General features: G+C 39.5%; 1 protein-coding gene and 1 pseudogene across 1 annotated transcript in view; one reads left to right on the top strand and one right to left on the bottom strand.

Moving 5' to 3' along the window:
- Nek1 (NIMA related kinase 1) overlaps positions 1-20,849 on the bottom strand; it is a 125,820-nt gene that overhangs the window by 10,004 nt on the left and 94,967 nt on the right. The window contains exons 27-31 of the mRNA XM_051170046.1: positions 20,028-20,192; positions 16,800-16,920; positions 15,901-15,989; positions 14,708-14,946; positions 167-318 (exon numbers count right to left, since the gene is read on the bottom strand). Coding sequence (XP_051026003.1) covers positions 167-318; positions 14,708-14,946; positions 15,901-15,989; positions 16,800-16,920; positions 20,028-20,192 — 766 coding nt within the window. The remainder of the gene's footprint in view (positions 1-166; positions 319-14,707; positions 14,947-15,900; positions 15,990-16,799; positions 16,921-20,027; positions 20,193-20,849) is intronic.
- LOC127209790 (centrin-3-like) lies at positions 9,151-14,262 on the top strand (annotated as a pseudogene).

Below are 20,849 nucleotides of genomic sequence, written 5' to 3'. Positions count from 1 at the left end.
CACACATTATCAAAAAGGTGATTATACTTTAACAAAGTTGTAAGGGCTGGAAGGGAGATGGAAAGTCATCCTGAGGCCATGCTCCCTGGACTTTAAAAAAAAAAAAAAAAAGCGTCAATCCAGATGCCCAAGTGATCCTAGCAGCTGCTAATGGTGCTATACTTACGTGTCTTCGGAATCAGAAGGCCCTTCTTTAATATGCTCATCTTCAAGATCATCGATTTCAAGACTGTCTTGATGAACGTCTCCTACAGTGGGAACGTCCATCAGGGTTCTAAAGAGCTTGGAGAGATCTGGAAGTGAACATGTCCTCAGCATCTATAGAGGGTGACAGATGGTTTATTAGGAAGAAAGTTAAAAGAAAAGGAGAAACTCAGAGGAAATACAACTTATAATATTTAAAACATGTAGTGAGATCTACAGGATTCAAAGGACTTGCCTGGAGGTAGAACCTATTTTTTTTTTTTAAATTCAGCTCATATAAGCAACACTAGATAGACTCACACACTCATAAGTATATGCATGTGCCAATAATAATTAAAGAAGAGGTCATGAATTTGAGAGGATGTGCAAGTACATGGGAGGAGTTGGAGGGGCAGATGGAGGGATAGAAATGATGTGCATGCGGTTCTCATGCAAGAAAGTCTCAAAAAATTAAAATAAAAATTTTCAGCTAATATTTTTTTCACACACTAAAAAACCTAAACTTGTGAGTAATGATTGGGCTTTAGCACAGAAATCACTGGGGTCACCTTTTAAAGAGTAGGGAGTGGTTATTTTAGAGATACACATGGCCTGGAAATGTAAGTGTGCTGGCAATCAGTCAGTCAGTATGAGAAGTGGCCATCGACTGGGTAGTTCTCCCACCTTCCTTCCTGTGGTCAAGTCTCTGTGTGCAGACTGGCTGACTGGCCTAGAGTGCAGTGGGGCACTATCAAGTACAATCAGCACTGTGTATGGCTTTCTGCAAGGAGCTGCTGGCTGGCTAACACGAGTTAAGTCAGTGACCTTCCATCAGTGTAGAGAAACCTGGCTTTGCTTCCCCGAGAATGGGGCTGAGTGGGGTTCTCACATTCAGATGGGAGGCTGGCTGTAAGGACAGGCTCTTTGATGGCAATGCAGAAAATCATTTATAATAATACTGAGAAGGAACTCAGCCAGCTATGCTAAGACAAAACACCAACCAACAAACAAACACCAACTCCCCCCCCCCCCCCAAAACCCAACACAACCAAAAACCACCCACTCAGACCATGGAGGTGTTGAAAAGTAAATCAGTGTTGGACTGGAAGAGTCTCTATTCGCCAACCTTTCAACAATTAAAATGGGATGAATAAGATAGGAGACAAATACTTGTGTACACAAGTCTCTGGGATGGGTTAAAGGAATCTGAGATTTTGTTTTGTTTTGTTTTGTTTTTCAAGACAGGGTCTCACTACGTAGGACCAGGCTGTCCTGGAACTCATACAGATCCTGCTGGCCTCTGCCTCCTGAGTGCTGGGACTAAAGGCATGAGCCACAGAGCCCCCAGAATTTGAAAATTGAAATGTGAATACTAGGTCTGAAAAGAACTCTGTGTTAAAGGGAAGGCTTTGAAGAAAACACAGTGCTTAACATATTAATGGAGATTTGCCGGGCGTAGTGGCGCACGCCTTTAATCCCAGCACTCGGGAGGCAGAGGCAGGCGGATCACTGTGAGTTCAAGGCCAGCCTGGTCTACAAAGTGAGTCCAGGATGGCCAAGGCTACACAGAGAAACCCTGTCTCGAAAAACCAAAAAAAAAAAAAAGAAAAAAGAAAAAAGAAAAAAAAAAAAGAGATTTGCATATTTGGCTAATTTTATTAGTGCATTTTTTTCAGAATAATTACAAATAGGTTCCCATTATTTGAACATACTTTATGTATTACAACAATTAAGGGAAATGATCATCAGTGAAACTGATGAGCTGGTGAAACTGGCAAAAATGGTTAGAAAAAAGTAGTGCTTGCTAAAGCATTTCATGATGTCAACAGTGCTGAGGCATCTCTTTCAGTGACCCCCCTCCCCAATGCCACCAGTGCTGGGACTGCAGGTGCCCCATGTCCAACTTTTAACTTGGACCATGTATTTGGCAGCAGGATGTGTAAGAGGCATCTGTAACAATCTACTCAGGCTGATTGCTAGTCAGCAAGAGTAAGTAGGATAAATTAATTATAAACTTAAACTTGAGCATGTCATATACTTAGGCTGAGAAAACTTTAGCTCATACAAAGAAGTACATTTCAATTTTAGTTTATTCCTTTTAATAATTAAGATAAAATTTCCCCTCTGATATGCAGCCCAGGAACGTAAGCCTCCTATCTGCCTGCCAAGTTCTATGGTTGCAGGTGTGTGCTTCCATGTGTATTAGTATTAATAACTTTTATATCCTACTATGAAATAATTCCACCAGAATTATATTTTAAGGGGCCAAGTGATTTGACACCTCATCTCTTCTCAAGATTTATACTCATTTCCTAGTGTATCTGTAGGATAAACCTTTGTGTTCACAGCACTCCTTGGTGGGCCTCCTTTACAGACTTTATGGGTCTGTTTTAACGCCATGTAGCTGGGCTGGAACTTAGGGTCTTCCTGATTGCCTGCTGCAGCAGGTGGGATTATAGTCAAGGGCTACCACTGGAGCCTAACTTTATGTTTTAAGTGTATCTGCATCTTTACCCACAGTATTATATATCTATCCCCTTTCATTTCTGTTTTGATTCTCTTGATTTTTTTCATATTCCTTAAAGTATATTTTGTCTTAGCACCAACTGAAAGAAATCCTAAGAAAAGCAGGTACTCCAGAGAATTGCTTGGCTTGCTTCCTTGCCTCAGGCTACAGCTCAGCTATGATTTCCCCTCTTCTCTCACACCAGAGGGCATTGGGCATCGTTACACATTCAAAGAGAAGAGCAATGCTTTAGGGAACCTCACATTTCAAAAACAGTGTTTCCTTCACTTTTTTGGTATTAGTTGACTTTCCCCCCAAAAAATAAGGGAACCACATGAAACAGTGAATGAATTAGGTGCTAGTCTTTTTTATTAATTTCACATCAAATTCTACATCAAAGAATTCTTTTAATCTTCACAAGTTTTAATATAAACTATGAATTAGTAATCCTCTAGTTAAACTATGAAGTAGTTTATTATGGGCACATTTGTTTGGCCTCTGAATCATTACTGCAAATACTTCAACGTTATTCCCTCTAAACAGCTTTTACAAATAACTGCTCACTTTATTCCCAAAACCAGATTATCTATGATTTAAGAATGGATTAGCAGAAGCCAGAGGCCTCAAACCAAACCAATGACTCATTGCAATGAACATTTGCAAGGAAAGCTGTTTAGAAGAAAGGGTGTACTGTGTGACACACTGTGACACATCACATCCATGGTAAGATTAAAAAAAATTTTTTAAATTTTATATTCTTTTGGAGGGGAGGTTACAAGGGCGGAGGGTAGATATGGAAGGATTGGAAAGTAAGTGGGACTGGGGTGCATGATGTGAAATTGACAAAGATTCAATTAAAAAAAAAAAAAAAAAGAGTAGGGCTGCAGAGATGGCTCAGAGGTTAAGAGCACCATCTGCTCTTCCAGAGGTCCTGAGTTCAATTTCCAGAAACCACATGGTGGCTCACAACCATCTATGATGTGATCTGATTCTGGCCTGCAGGTGTACATGCAGGCAGAGCACTGTATATATAATAAATAATAAATAAGTAAATCTTAAAGAGTAGATTCCAAAGTAAAAGTATTGGCATGTGCTCAAGGGGGATGAGGAGGGGCAGGTCCAAGTTTAAGAATCCTGAAACTGGTGCTCAGAGGAAATGAGCTCCCGTGGGTTGAGGAAGGTTGCATACTCTAAGGCTGACTCAGGAGCTGGACAGACAGCATCAGTCAGACTTCCTGGCTAGCTACACCAGAATCAGAGCTGATGCTGTGGCCCTCATCTGACTCTTATGCCACCTGAAGTCTGCAGATCTGAGGAATTAAGACACAGTTGTCTACTACATTCCTCTAGTTCTCATGGATTATAAGTTAATTAATCCTGAAAACATTACTATTTTAGAAAATTCACAGGAAGAAATAAGCCAATAATTTCCCTTGGCAGTTCAACAAACACCAAACTTAAGATTTTCCTCTCGACAAGTACTTGCTGGCATTGCTGCAATATGAAAGCAGGTTTCTTGGCTGGACATCTCTGAGGAATAGCTGTGGAACCTAATGGCCAAGGGGACCACTCTGTGACCATGAGCAAGTTGCTTGTGTGTGAGATGGGATGCTGACAGTACTGCCTGGATGATTATGAGCATGTGATTATTATGCTAAAGCTGCCGGACCAACACTGAGGACACTGCACACAGAGCTGACCAAGTCACTCACGTATGTAACACCGACAATTAGTATTATGCCTTTATAACATCAACATAGGCTAAACAACTTCTCAAGAGATAACTGGGAGCAATGAGAGGCTGCTTTCTAGTCTTGAATCTATATTTGCTTGAATTTTTGTGGGTTAGAATGTTCTAATAACAACAGAAATTTAAGAGTAGTCTGTGTTACTCTAAAAATGTGGTCTTCCCCCAACAAATTAGGCACATACTCTGTTCTACCAGAAAGCAAAGTAAAAACAAACAAACAAACATCACACTAGCATTTTGCTTTCACAATTTGACTAGCTGGTACCCACTAATGTTATAATATATAGTGGTTTAGTGTACTTGACAAGGTATTCATAACAGCAGTTCATCATAAAGGCAGCAGCGCTCATTGCTCTTTGTAAGCACCACTAGCACGTTAGGAGACATAAAATGATTCAAAGACCTCAGGCCACAGCCAGCCAACTGTGCACGCCAGAAGTCCATCTTCCTGAACTCTGTCCAGGTATGTTAAGCAGTGGTGTGCCAGGAGGTCATATCTCAAATATTCCAGATCGTACTTGTATCAACATTTTTAAGAGCATGAATAATCTATTATCAGAACACAATCACTGGCAAATGACAAAACCCTTCTATGAAGAAGTCTGACTAGAAATCCTCCACCTCCAACAGAGTGGCTAGTTACTTGTCCAGAAGCAAGCCTTGGTGAATTCCAGTCACCTCCTATCGCAGCCATCAGCCCTATCATTTCTTTTCTTGCTATCTGAGTTCACAGACCTTCTGTCAATCAACCACATACATGCCCTTGCAGGGCCACACAGAGGAACCGCTGCTGTGGGCCACACTGCAAAACAGGACTGTTAGAATGTTAAGTGGTTGTTCCTCTGGTAATCCAGACTCTGCAATTTATAAAAGGAAGATCATGATAAAACCACAACTTTACTTTATTTTGACCATTGCGAATCTCTGCTTACTATTATACCCACATTTTTACCAAACTATTGCATTTTAATTACCTTAGGCAATCTGTTTCTCTGTCTGCGGTAGGACTGGATGTGAAGCCATCACTTTTTACCAAATCTAAAGGAGACAGCTGGGTGTGGTGGTGTACAGCTGTACTTGGCAGGCACAGACAGGGAAGTAGACGCTTGATGCCAGCCAGGGTAGAAAGTGAGACCGTGCACAAAGAAACGTCCAGAAGAGAAATCTTTTCCAGAGGGAAAATCAAGGAAAGCTTTCCCCTGAACAACTCATATTTTCTAGCCTCAGAAATAAAGCAGGTTTATAACTTTCATTTCACTTTGACTACGACATAGATCAATCTTTTATTTTAATTAACATTAACAACTACTGTAATAGTTGCTAATGGCTTGCTGATGGATAATGCACAGACATAAATACCATTTAAGTATTTGGGTATAATCTCCAACTTGTCTGAATTCTTGTATGAGTAAGCAGTATAAAAGGAAGAAAAGACTTCTGGGACCCGTGCTTGTTCCAGACTATCACTTACAGCCCCACTGATGGACAGTGGCAAAGAAAGCACTCCTGTGATTGCCAGTGCCACAGTGACCGACCAACCACTAAGTACTATCTGTATGGGTCTTTAACTGTACAGTTCAGCTAACTAGCATTACGTTTGGTTTTTGAAAAAGACCTATTTAAAGTACACCAGATGAATGCCTTAGTACTATTTCCTGACTCTTAGAGCTCTGAGGCTTTGTCTAAAAAGCTGTGAGGCAGAGGACAAGGAAGGGCAAGGAGACAGGGATAATGTGAGCAACAAGTGATCTGATCTCTTCAGAAAGGTTGTCCCTTATTTAGAAGCAAAACAAATCCTGCCAGACTAACCCCCCTCAAAAACAGAAAAAACAAGAAACAAAACAACAACAACAACAACAAACCACTCCCCCAAAGCTCTGACTAAGCCCACATATTTGAACATTATTGATTAGGAACAAGAATGACTGGCATCCTACTTTCTTCACATTTTGAGATTAAACATTTTTTTTTTAAAAATGTGAGTGTTTTCCTGCATATGTTTGTGTACCACATGTGTGAAGTGCACAGTTCTCACAGCCACACAGTCCACACATGCATTACAGACAGTGGTGAGCCACCTGCCATGTGTGGGTTACTGGGGCGGGGCAGCCAGTGTACTTAGCTGGTGAGTCTTGGCTGCAGCCTCAGCTCCTTCCCAGGCCCTGAAGCACACTGTGCAGCTTCTTTTGCTTTAAATGTCCCCAAGGCCTGGGGCGTGCGAACTCCTGCACTAGAAGCTTCTTTTCTTAGTTGTGACGAGGACTCAGGCACGTCTTATTCACTGTCACGCCATCATTTCTCCACTACAGGAATTATCACAAGTGTTTTTTCACTTAATTTATTCCCTCCCTTGGCTACAAACACTGTGTCAGTACCGTAAACACAGCACCTGCTATATACTACTGTAGCTTGATATGCATTGGCTGAATTGATGTTAATGATTTACTTAACCCACCTTAGGTAGCTATAAATATGAGAGTGTGTGTGCATGTGTGTGTATGTATGTATGTGTGTATGTATGTATGTATGTATGTAAAACTTGTGAGTAAGGTGACATTAGAGAGATCATATTCTAGTGGAAAATAAATAAAAAATAAGTGACCAAGATGAATTATATTTTAAAATAGTGGCTGTGAAATAAATAGGTAATGCTGATGGAAGTTCCTGTACTTAAGGCTTGTGAGGATAATATTTGAGAGGTGATACTTGACCAACAAAATAGGTCAGAATGGAAAAGAAGAAGGAAAAGCTTAATCTGGGCGAAGGTTGACAGAAAGTACAAAGTCTCTAACAGAGGAGGACAGAGTGAGAACGATGGTGTCAGCTCTTACAGGCCACGGCACAGTGAACACACTTTAGGAGCGGCAGAAAATCTTCAGGCTTAAGCACAGCACTGACTTGAAAATGGGTCTGGTCTGAATTGGGGCAAAGGGTTTCAGAAGAAAACAGGGAGGAAGACTAGTTAAAAACCAACTGGCTGGTGTGGTTGATGGGCTGATTAAATACATGAGTGACCAGCAGAAATAGAAGGAGAAATAAACTGTGGCCACCACTTAAGTGATACTTAAGGTCAGAGATTATTTGTGGCACACTTGGCTGGTAGGAAAGGCTCAAGATACGACCTTGACAAACTAACATTTATCTACTGAGGACTCCTGTTCTTGCTATGTTGAACTAGCTTTATGGTAAAGTGACTTTATTCTGGCAAATCTGAAAACGTTTAAAAATATAAAATGGATCGAAAGATAACTGGTCTATGTGAAAAAGCCCAACATATTTTAAAAGGAGGACCACAGATGCTCTCAGCATGTGATACTTATAAAGTCCAGCACTGATCATGTGAGGAGCAGGATGATTTGACCCTAAACTAGTAGAAAAACCAGTAGGTTAGGAATAGCAAGTTTGTCTGCTAAAACAATTGTTAAATGACTTTTTAAAAACTGAATGAGAGTAATAGCTTATTACTATAGAAAGGACGATGGGCAAACTTGAACACATGATAAAATTTACTTTTTGGTCACTTTTGACATTGTACCAAGCGGTGTAATATGTATGTAAATGTAGACTCAGGAAGGACAGTGGGACAGACACAAAATAACAGTCAAATGTAGACCCAGGAAGGACAGTAGGACAGACACAAAATAACAGTCAAATGTAGACCCAGGAAGGACAGTAGGACAGACACAAAATAACAGTCAAATGTAGACCCAGGAAGGACAGTAGGACAGACACAAAATAACAGTCAAATGTAGATTCAGGAAGGGCAGTGGGACAGACACAAAATAACAGTCAGATATAGACTCAGGAAGGGCAGTAGGACAGACACAAAATAACAATCAAATGTAGATTCAGGAAGGGCAGTAGGACAGACACAAAATAACAGTCAAATGTAGACTCAGGAAGGGCAGTAGGACAGACACAAAATAACAGTCAAATGCTGCCAGACTTGACCAGACTTGTAACACCAGAGGAGTGCAAGTAGGACCCCGCCCCACACACCCACCTACTGCAGGCTAAGCCAAAGACTCAAGGAAGCGCTAACTACAAGGAATGAAGATTGCCCCTTGGCCAAACATGTCAAAAAGAGCAACACGGAAGCAACAGCCCTATATCTAGTAGATACAGTTTTTAAATATGAGAGGTAAATAAAAAGGCTTCATATACACGAAACAACAAAAAAATATTACCAAAAGACTAGACAAGAAGCGCTAATGTTGCTTCTCAGAATGAAGAACAGTAGGACAGGAGGACATAGAGGCAGCAGAAGATGGGAGCAGCAGAAACACTGTGAGGTCTCAAGTACACCAAATTGAACAATATTACTGGAAGGGAATTTATGACAAGCTCAATTTTATTTTGAAAACAGAGAATGATCATTGAATACAATTTAAAAAGAAGTGTATGAAGACGCTATTAGAGGGAGAAGATGGAATGTTAAAAGTACTGAACCCAAAATAAAGGAGAATTAGTGAAAGGTTTTTTGTTTTGTTTGTGTTTGAACAAAAGAAATGATCAAGTAGAAAAACAAATAGCAAAATGGCAGGTGCAGATCCAATCTCATGGATAATATATTGATGCTTATATTAAAAGAGAGTTTCATGCTGGTTATAAAGTAAGGCTCTGGCAGGGGCGATACCTCAGTTGGTAAAGTGCTTACTCTTCAAGTGTGAAAAATCTGGGTTTGGATTTCCAAAACACGTGTTAAGCCAATATGGTTGGCCACACCTACAGCCTCCTGTGGGGTGAGATAGGAGAGTTTCTGGATGCCTCCAGGCCAGCCATCCACCCTGGCATACTCCAGAGGACAAGAAGATATCTTGTCTCAAGGTGGAAGATGACAACCAACACCTGTGGGTGTCCTTTGGCCTCCACATGTATATTCACACACACAAACATGCTCATGAACACACACATAGAATAAAAACTGACACTACTGAGAGAAGAAATAGCTCCAGTATAGCAAAAACAGCAACCTTCACTTAGCAATTGACAGCTCAAGTATACAAACACAAAAATCAGCAAAGACATAGGAGCCCTGAACAACTTGTCAACTTCCTTGACATTTAAGGAACACATCACTTCACAGTTTAAGAGCACACTTGGACACAGATAGATAAGGCAGGTAGACAGACAGACAGACTGATCTGTAGAATAGGAGCTGCTTCCAAAGGAAGCAGAGTCATTCCTCAGTCAGAGAAAAACTTGGGAAGTATGATGTCAAGGAAAGGGTAGTAATAATTCTGTTGAAACCAGCAGCATGGAGGAAGGAGAGAAAGGGGTTGAGGAACTGGCACTGTCCCACCGGCCGGCACTCCGATAAGAACGGTGGAGAGCTACACAGCATGTCCTTGGAAGTGAGTGCATGTGTAGAGGCTGCACCATACATAAGATGCTTAGACAGACGGCAGAGAAGCAGCTGGTAAGTAAACAAGGACATGTGGTCAAGCCAGGCTTGCTTTTTCCATGAAACTTCTTAGAACAGTGCAGAAATGATCCACGGTAGAGGAGGATGACTTGAACTGGGGCAGAGAAGCAATGGAGCAAAGCCTTGAGAAGGGAGGGGCTCTCAGAAAGACTTAACAGAAAAAGGACACAAGTAATTTAACTGCCTGTGAAAGACCTGAGTTAGCAGCACAAATCTTTGTAAGAAGTTAGGTTACAAGATTTTAGTTTAATGGATTACTTATTTATTTATTTATTTTATTTGTTTTGTTTTTCAAGACAGAATTCCTCTGTGTAACCTTGGCTGTCCTAGACTCACTTTGTAGACCAGGCTGGCCTCCAACTCAAAGAGATCCGCCTGCCTCTGCCTTACGAGTGCTGGAATTAAAGGCGTGCGCCACCATGCCTATCTATAATTTTTATCTTCAATGTTTAGTTATAAAGCTTTGATTATCGTTACAAATTTGAGTGTTTATTACACTGGGCCAGTGATACCTTTCCTGGTCTCAGAAGAGGCAGGAAAACTTTTGTTCTTGTCTTAAATGGCTATGGACTGATACGCTTTTTCTGTTTTTCTTCTTGTCTCTTCTCACAGAAATCTATATGAGATCTATGTTATGGCTAAAATTTTCTGTATTTACTTCCAGAGTAAGTACTTCAATAGAGTCTTAAAGCTCAACAAAGGCTTTAAGAGGAAACTAATACTAAAAAAGCGTTACCCGATGTGACTGTTAATGTAGTAGACAGGAATATCTCCAAACTCTGGGGCTAATGACAGCTATACAGGAAGCACATGGGGAGCTTGGGAGGTGGTAAAGTGCTTGTCATGAAAGCACGAGGTCATGTCAAGAGCCAGGCATGGTGATGTGTGTTTGCAATCCCAGTGCTGGGAGGCAAGGGCAGAGGAATTCTGGCCTTGTTGGAGAGCCAGCCTCACTTCCAGGCCAATGGGAGACCCTGGCCCACAAAACAAAGAGCACAGTGCCTGAAGAGTAACACCTGCGTTTGAGCACTGGCCTCCACACGCACATGAGCACAGATGCACATACAAATAAAGTACATAAATAATAGAATAGTAGTTGTCTGTCTGATAATACCTTTGGTATTTAATGCTAAAGACAGTAAATCTGTTTTGGTAGTTTATATCTTCTAATGTCTGCTATTTAGAGTAAGCAAAGAAATTTAACACTTCTAAGCTTAAGAGAAACATAGTTAAATACTTCACTAATAAAAGTATATCCAAGAGGAAAATTAAATTGAAAAATAAAATGATGTATTTTGAAACAGTTAAAGAGTAAAGGATTCTGGCAATTCAATTATGTATAGAAACAAATAGATAAAAATAATCTCACAAATATAAATAACACAAATTTAAAGAGAAAGATAATTTAAATTATGATAGTGGGTGCTATTTAGCATAAAGAAGAATGAGTATTCTTCAATCATTATTGAGGCAGTGACAGCACAAAAACTATTTGTGTGTGTGTGTGTGTGTGTGTGTATGTGTTTACATGCATGTAGACCTGACTGTGTAGACCAGAGGTCTACCTTAGGTTTCTTTCTTAACTTCTTTCTACCTTACTTTTTGTGACATAGTCTCTCACCTGGAGCTCACCAGTTTGATTAGATTGGCTGGACAGCAAGCTCCAGGGTTCCTCCTGCTTTGCCTCTGCAGCACTGGGATTTCAGTTGGGGACTACCCTACCCTGCTTGGGTTTACATGTATGCTGGGGGTTTAAACTCAGGGTGAAGCTTACCCTGAAATACTTTACAGAGTGAGCAATTTTCCTAGCCCCCAAACTATTTCTTAAAAAGAAATAATATACACTGTAAGTTCTGAGTTTAACTTATAGAAATTTATTTCATGAAAATAGTTATAGGATAAAAAAAGACAAGAGGCTCAATTATAGAAAAGTATTGCTGAAAATGTGATATAAAGCCAATCTGACAAAAGTCCAACATCAAGTCATGGGTCACCAAGAGACGGACACCAAAAACACTACCATCTATAGCCCTTGGTTGCCTCTGAAGTGGAAGGTCTCTATTGTTAAAAACACCATGCACCTCAGATTCAGGGTCCAGAGGCCCCTGATCTGGAACTGACCTGAAGGCCTACTCTCTGATGACTAGTTTTCAATGGTACCAGAAGGTACATGCAAGTGTCCAAAGTAGTGAAAAACTAACAGTCATACCCAGCTATGATGCCTATGAACTGCACCAACCAACATGGCACACTATAACCTTAAGGGTGCAGTTAGTGGTGCACATACCTTGGCAGTTATCAACAGCTCTCTAGTTGGGCTTAAGACCCACTCACCAAGAGAGAAATTATACCTGGTACTGGAAACCTAGTCAGCTACCCATGGCTAGTGAAGTCACGGATCTTAGAGAAGAACCTACAATTTCCACTTTACTAAGCTAATAACTATACTGTAAATATTTTCCTTATACCCACTGAGTATAAGTTTAGTCCTCACCTTTCATCAAGGAAGCCTCTTTTTGCAAGAGAGCCCAACACACAACCAGGAAACAACAACCAATCAAAACTCAGAGTTGTGGAGCCTTGACCCAATGGGGTCAAAACAACTACAAAACAACTCCCAAAGCTAATGTTCAGAGAACATTGGGAAAGATGGTTCAGAAAAAGTGTAAGAGCCAAAGGATCAGAGTTTGCTGTAATAATGTCAGCCGCTAAGCCCATTAGGTCTTACCAACATGACTGCTTAGCCATGAGTAGAACAAGGCCAAACACTAGCTATGCTAAAGTAGGTGGGGAAAGCCCACAAGACCTCAGCTTTACATAAAGAACTACAGGCAACTACAGAATACTGACAGTGAGATAAATAGTCTTCACCAGGGAAGAGTACACCAACTGGTGATTAAATACTAAATGGTCATCCCTAAACATACATACAAGTAACATACAAGACTGAGTAGGTTATATTAAGGAATATAAATGCATGTATGTGTATACACACATGTATGTATATACATATACAGGTAACAATTAATGAAAAAATGAGGCCATGAATTTGAAAGAGAACAAAAAGTGTTATATGGGAGGGTATGGGAAAGGGAAGGGGAAAATAATGTAATTATAATGTCCAACATAAAAGAAGTTTAAAAAATTTATATAGCAACTTAATGGAGGTCATTCAAGATAATATGAGAAAATATTTAATGGCTAATTTTAATAATATCAAAACAATAATATCAAAATAATATTTGTATATTATTTGTATCCAATAAAAATAGCTACACAAAAATGTATCTAGCATATCTTAGTAGGTATACTTATACAAAAATCACACATAAGTAATGTAGGTAAATTTACGAAGCCATGGGAGAGCTTTGCAGGGAAGCAGGAAGAGAAGCTAAGAGGATAAATAAGGAAGCTGTCTCCAATCTATACCACACAGTCCTCCTTGTAGAATAAAGCTGCCTAGGCCACAGCGGCATGCAAGAGTCCAAGGAACTATCAGAAAAGGGGTTACACCTTTCCCCTGACCCCTCAACAGAATCACAAGAACACCAAGGTTGCAGAAGGCAGCCATATTCTTTCACTTGAAGTATTTGCAGTGTTGATGTGGGACTTGATGTGGTAGCATTGAGTAGGTAGTTCAGAAAACAACGACCAGCAACTCTGAGCACCTGGGATAAACTCTGTATAAGATAGTCACTGGGAGAGCAACCAAAGCTCCCCAGCTATTAGTTAGTACCAGTATAAAAAAAAACCTCAGGCAATAAAATAGAGGCTTTTTGTTTCTTTTGTGTTTTTGTCCTTGTTTGTGTTTTGGATCAATTAAAACCCAACAATGGGGTGGTCCCTGAGGCCGTGGGGGTTGGCGGCTGTTGAGGGTGCTCTTAGTAAAGTCCTTGAGTGCAACATCTCTGTCAGAAGAGAAATTGAGTTTAGCTCTGAGAGGTGAGCTTGTAGTAGACAAAACAAAGAAGAAAAAAATGAAGAAAGCTCTCTGAAGAAGAGAAGCAAGAAATTAAAGACGCCTTTGAGCTCTTTGATACCGACAAAGACCAAGCGATAGACTATCATGAATTAAAGGCGGCAGTGAGAGCTTTGGGCTTGATGTGAAAAGGGCTGATGCACTGAAGATCCTTAAAGATTATGACAGAGAAGCCATGGAGATTTTAATTAAGTTGTGATAGACTGGATATTGGAAAGAGATCCACATGAAGAGATACTAAAAGCATTAAAACTACTTGATGATGATGATTCAGGCAAATAAGTTTGAGGAATTTGTGGAGTGTTGCCAGAGAATTGGGTGAAAATATGAGTGATGAACTTCAGGCTATGACAGAAAAATTTGATAAAGATGGCAATGGGGAAATAAATCAAGAAGAATTCATAACCGGTGACATCTAAGGAATTATAAGAATCAACACCAAAATGTTGCAGTTACTACCTATATTCTCTTTTTGTGCCTGTAGTTAGTTTGTTTGTTTGTTTTATCTAACCTAGTTTTTTCCAAAAAGACCCAAAAACAAGCATCCTTTGTGTTTATATGTCAGTACTGTTAAGTTTTTTTGTATGATCAACACTGTTAGCATTAATGGTTAACTTCCCATTTATAACGCAGGCCTATATGAAGCTTTAAAAATTCAAGTCATGTTGTATATATTATTTGGAGCCTTCTAAATTTAGCACTAGCTAATTTATTTTATTTTGGTGCATGTTTTTAAAACATTCATTAATAAAGTACTTATTTTATAAGTAAAGTACTTATTTTATTAGCATTATTTTACTGTCAACAATGGCAATAAAACAATGTTATCAATGGAGAGACAGTGTTATCTAAGAGCACACTTGCCTTGGGGTTGTTGGCATCAAACAGACCAGTTGACAGTCCAATCAGTAAGGCATTCTTGGCTTTTCTTTTTGGTGGTGAATCAGAGCGAGATCGAAGTGAAATTGGCTCTTCTGGTGAACAATGAATTGTCTGGACTAAGTTCAAGTGCTCAGAATGAGCCACTTTCTGGAAAAAAGGTTCTGGCTGCACTGACTTCTCCACATCACATCTAGACTGCTGAGCACCGTCTACGGCAGGTTCTGGGGAATACAGAAGAGATTATCTCACAAGTCCATATGATAGCTCTTAAAATTCTAAATATCACCAAGTATCATATAATATTTAACATGAATGCCATTCAAGGGGCTGGAGAGATGGCTCAGTGGTTAAGAACATTGGCTGCTGTTCTTGTAAAGGACCTGGATTTGGCCCTCAGGACCCACACAGCAGCTCATAAACATCTGTAACTCCAGTTCCATGAGATCTGACATGCTCTTCTAGTCTTCATGGGTACCAAGACTACATGTGGAATGCATACATTATGTATACGCAGGCAAACCATTCAGGCATATAAAGTATTTTTTAATTAAAAAATGAATTTCATCCAAAACCAATCTCATATCAGGAAAACAAAATCAAAGTATGCATGTAAGTATACTGTACACAAGCTGGGTGTGGCCTATAATCCCAGCACTCAGGGAGGCAGAGGCAGGTGGATCTCTGTGAGTTTGAGGCCAGCCTGGCCTACAAAGCTAGTCCAGGTCAGTCAAGGCTACACAGAGAAACCTGTCTCAAAAAACAAAAACAAAACAAACAAACAAAACGTATACTGTACACTACCTTATAAGTAATTTTTAAGAAAATATGTTTTATTTTAAGTATTTAATATATACTTTCATTATCTTGGAAGTTTAAAAAATAGAAATTCAAAGAAATGTAAAAGATACAGAATTTAGCCAAATTTTCAGTTTATTTTGTTTACATAGAGTAGAAAATTATTTATATTGACTTATTTTAATTAAGTGTTTTTGAAAGAAACCAATTTATTCAGTGCCCGTAGTATATTAGTTTTGGTTTTGCAGTAATTCTTTTCATTTTCAACAATATAACTTACAAAAATGTTAACTGCTTATCTACCACAGTTCCAAGCTGACTAGTGCAGATTGCTGTTCTTAGGCCTATTTCATTTTCAGAAAGAATTATGATGACTTTACCTATATGGTCCTCACAAGGTTGGTCCACAGTCCCCAGAATTCTATCTTCACACACTTCACTCTGCTGCATGGCAACCTTGTCTTCCAACCTGCCACAAACAGGTAAACTAAACAAAATAAACAAACACAAAAGAGTGCGCAGGTGCCTAAGGTATGTGTGTGCTAAGGTATGTGTGTGCATCACCAGTGCACAAGAACCTCTGAAGGGCAGAAGAGGGCATCAGATACCCTGAAACTAGAGTTCCAGGGGCCTATGTGCGTACTGGAAACCAAACCTGGGTCTTCTGCAGGAGCAGGAAGTCTTCTTAACTCCAGAGCCATCTGCCGTGTCCCCCAGACTACTGACTTTTATAAAAACTAACAAGGTGAGGCTGGAGAGATGGCTCAATCGTTAAAAAAACTTGCTGCTTTTTCATGAGGACCAGAGTTTGGATCCTAGCACATATATGGGTCAGCTCATGAACACGTAAGCTCTACGTGCAAGGGATCCAATGTGCCTTCTTGCCTCCACAATACTAATGCACACACATGTATACACACACCTGCACAAACACAAAACCAAAAACTTTAAGAATTGAGAAGATGGAAAGCATTGAATACATTATATTAGTAACTGTATTTGGAATGGGATGACAACTATGTATTTTGTTTATATATACTAAAAGTCTGCAGAAAAGGATCAGAAATTGAATGGAAATACAGGCTAGCAAGACATTTACTGTTTATTGTCATACTTTTTTATTTCTGTCTCATGTGAATACCTATTATGAAATTAAATTACTTCATAGGGTATTACAGTATGAAGTTATTAAACTAGAATATTAGTTAATGCAGCACTACTCATTAAAGAGCTTACTAAAGGCACCAGACTTTGAAAAGCAAAGAGAAAGACAACATACTCAGTTTTCTCAGTTGCTTCTTCCTCAGCGGTCCACACATCATTAACAACACATGGCAGACTCTCATTTGTGTTTGTACTACTTGGCTCTTGTAGAACTTCTGTTTCCAAATCATCAGGTTCTTCAAAGCAAAATAGGGAGATGTCAGAGCAAAGTTTTGCTTGAGAATAAAGTGAATAAATTTTCTGTAAGTTATCATTACAATTAGCTTAACTAACACTAATTATACATAAACCAATCAGTTTTAAGATTTTTGTGCTATTTCTGTAGCATAGTCATGTCTGAAATGAAAGACTAGTTCCTTCCTTTTTTCCTGTAACAGAAATGCTTGAACACTGTGCATACTCCCTCTGGTCACTATATGCAGGGTGTGTGTGAATGTGTGCACAGGCGAGAAGAGAGCCAGATCCCCCAGAGCTCAAGTTATTGGTGTCTGCAAGATGGCAGGCATATTGTGTAGGTGCTGGGACTCAAACTCTGGTCCTCATGATTAGTGCTAACTGCTGAGCCCTCTGTCCAGCCCCATTAACACTTCTCTTTTTCCTGTTTGAGATCATGTACTATCTTAATTCAACAACATGCTGACTTTTTCTTATAATTCAGATATACTTTTCTTGTCTATTTTTAAATTTGTAATAATTTTTATCAGTTGCTCACATCAGTGTTTTTGTCATTTATACAAGTTAAGGTACTGAGGAGAAAGAACCTTTTTTATTTTGTTTTTTAGTATGTAATTCTGTTCTTGCTAGAGAAAGAGAGGTACTGGCAAAAGGGTTGGTTGTTTCTAGAAGTGAGCTGACACAGGGTTTCCTTCAGGGATGAGTTTTATTTGGAGAAAAGGCCTGAAGATAATGGGAAACACGGATCAGGCTTCAAGGCACGAAAGGATTAGAAAGTACAGCGCCTTCTACCAGACAATGTGAAGGAGAAGGCCTTACAGAGGCGAGCTTTCCCTGTAGGACCTGGAGAGGAGTTTCCTTAAGGGGTACAGCTTAAAGAGAGACAGCTATCATGCACAGGATGGTAGGTAGGGCAACTTTAGAGACATCTACGGAAGAAAGTAAGGTGTCTGACTTTTATATTCTTTCAGGGGTTGGTATGAAGCCCCATATCACATAATTTAGTTCAGCACAGCCCAATGGCAGGGAGCATGGAGGAGGCAGATACAGTGTAGCACTATAAATTAGGGATGGCAAAATCACAGCACAGGTGGCTCCTTAACTCTTTGTCCCAGAGGAAGAATCGCAGGAGAGCAAGAGCAAGGCCTGGTTATTTCAGGCTGTGGAACTGGCCTGCATGACCAGCTTCTTAAAGTGGCAGGTCCATGATCTAACAGCTCCCTAATGCTCTTTAGCTATATTAAGACCAACTTACTCCATTTTCACAAGGCCCAAAGTATTTACTCTATAGCTCTTGGCAGGAAAAGCTAACCTTGCCAACTCCCAACCTAGGGTATGCACTCTTCACTATATGCATACTTATGCTATCAGTTGAATTTATTTCTTCTTAAAATTTTTACTCTTAATTTTTAAGAAGAGTATAATATACTGTCTTGTTTAGGCTACTATGATAAAATATCAAACTGGTGGCTTAAAGAAAAAATTACTTCCCTTAGTTCCAGAGAATCTAGTATCAAGATACCAGCACAGTCAGTTCTGGAGAAAACTGTTTTCTTCCAAGTACACTGATAGCCTTTTCCTTCCTGTATTTCCAGCAAGGCACAGAACAAAAGGCCAGCTCTTAGCCTCTTCTGAGAAGGATGCTATCTAATACCACTCATGAGGCTTCACTGAAATTTAAAACGTAATTACTTCCAAATATACAGGGAATTAGATTTCAACATCTGCGTCTTTAGAGGAGCACAGACTTTATTGTGTGAGAGCCACTTCTAATCATGCTTCTAGTGAATACGATCCTTGTATGTGATGAACTAAAGATGGTGCATGACACACAATCCCTGACAGTCTTGCCACCCAGAAAGCACAGTTACCTTCACTAGTGAAATGCAATGAACTGGATGCTGTCCCAATTCCCGACTGAATATTTATGAAGACAGGCAGCTTCTGGTTGTTATCTGGAAGGCATCATGAAAGAAATTCATTTAGCTCAGAAGAACCCCATGACAAGTTTTTGAGACTAGAATATCAGTTTGTGTGTGGAAGGAATTTTAGTTAGAAAATAGACTGGTAGGTTGAAATGGCTCTAGATTCTTTAACCCTCTTCCATTTGAAAGGCAAGCCTGGTTCCCCACCTTGGGTTGACCTTTGTGGGTTTGTGACAGCTGTGACTTAAAGTGCTAATGGTCCCAGCTCAGCTCTCTGGTTAACTTTAAGAACATGAGCAGCAACAAACAACAAACAAAAAACCATACACAGCTTTTACCATAGCACCTGAGATGGCTGTAGAGTCTTTAAAACTTCTCTCCCAGAGGAGAATCCTGTTTCTCCCAATCTCGTGTCATCCAAGGAGAAATCAGGGAAGGTAAGAATAGGTGCTGCAGAGATGGCTCAGCAGTTAAGAGCACTAGTTGTCTGCCAGGTTCAATTCCCAGCATCCACTTGGCTCTCAATCATCTGAGACTTCAGTTGCAACATCACCATCTGGCTTAGGCAGACAGACATACATGCAGGCGAACCACCCATGACCATAAAATAATAAAAGATTTTAGAAGACAGGGAGACTATTGAATGGGATTGAGGCTCCACAAAGGGGAGGACAGAGAGCTGTCTATGTTCCTAAGCCTTTGAGGTGTGTGTGTGCCTTCCAAAATGGCAGTAAGCCATCAGGCAGGCTCACTGACAATTGGGCATCACACCATTGATCTCTTAGGCAAAGACACAGTGTTGTAGGAAAATCACAAGCCAAGTCCTGCCTCAGTCCCTAACCTTTAGAATAATAATAGAATGGCCTGTTGCTAGTGTGCATGGGTATCTATGCCTGTAGTTCTAGAACACCAGCAGCGGGAGCAAGGATCTGCATTCTGGGAGACCAGCCTGACCCACATAATAAAACACTTTAAAACTCTTGGTCTTGAAAACCAAAAACAGGAAGGAAAAAAAAAAAAAAAAAAAAAAAAAGAGACAGTTACTAAATGTATAAAAATAGTGAGCCAAATTTGAGATTATTAAACAGATACTCAAATTTTAATTTCCTTATAAAAACACACTTGTAAGAAAAAAAAATCAGTATCAAATAAAATGTAGCTCATTTTAAAGCATTAAAACATACCGTCCACATTTTCTGCTGACTTTGTTGGAGACACTTCAGGAACCTTTGTACTTTTTATTTCAGTAGAATCAACAGTAGCTAATGGATTAACTTCTTTTGAAATACACTTTGAATTTTCTTCTCCAGCGAGTAAGGGTTTGGAGTGTTCCTCTTCAGGATAAACCTCTGTAGAAGCAAAAGAATGAATTACCTACTGTTCTCAAAAGGTCTTGAGTTTACTTGCAGTGGCATTTAAAGCAAAGAAACACAAATACAAAATCAGAAACCCTGGATTATTGCAACAAGTAGGTACTGGGGAAGCTCTCTTACACACTTGAAACTAATAAATGACTTAAGATAGTGTGGCAGCCAAATGTGATTATATAATGATGTCCAGGGTGGTTAACACAATTTGCATTCTTCTCCTTTTTGGATAAAAATAATACACCTGTATCAGGATCAAATTTTTAAAACTGTTTATTGTTTTTATTTCGTATGTAGCAACTGATATTCTCATTTGCTATAAACTGTGTACACTGTACTGTGTCCAGGACAGAGTAGATTTATCATAGAATAATCACTGTAGTTATCTACTCTCATTATTCTTGTGTGACTGCTGAACATTTTTCCAGCCTTTGCACCAACTTCCTATAATCAACTGTCATAGGTAAACGATTTTATATATACAATAAACAATCCTGCCAATATATAGATCTTTCGGTTCATTGAACTATTCCTTACCTCACTATTTCAGTCCTTTAATAAGTCATATCAAAGAGGCCTTAAAAATTATGGCCTCTCAAAGGTTCATATATTAAGAATTCCCATTTCTAATTTTTAAGG

The sequence above is a fragment of the Acomys russatus genome, chromosome 27 (genome assembly GCF_903995435.1).
Source record: "Acomys russatus chromosome 27, mAcoRus1.1, whole genome shotgun sequence".
In the NCBI taxonomy this organism is placed as follows: Eukaryota; Metazoa; Chordata; class Mammalia; order Rodentia; family Muridae; genus Acomys; species Acomys russatus.
The sequence above is the reverse complement of the archived record's forward strand: the minus strand, read 5'-3'. Positions and strand labels throughout refer to the sequence as shown.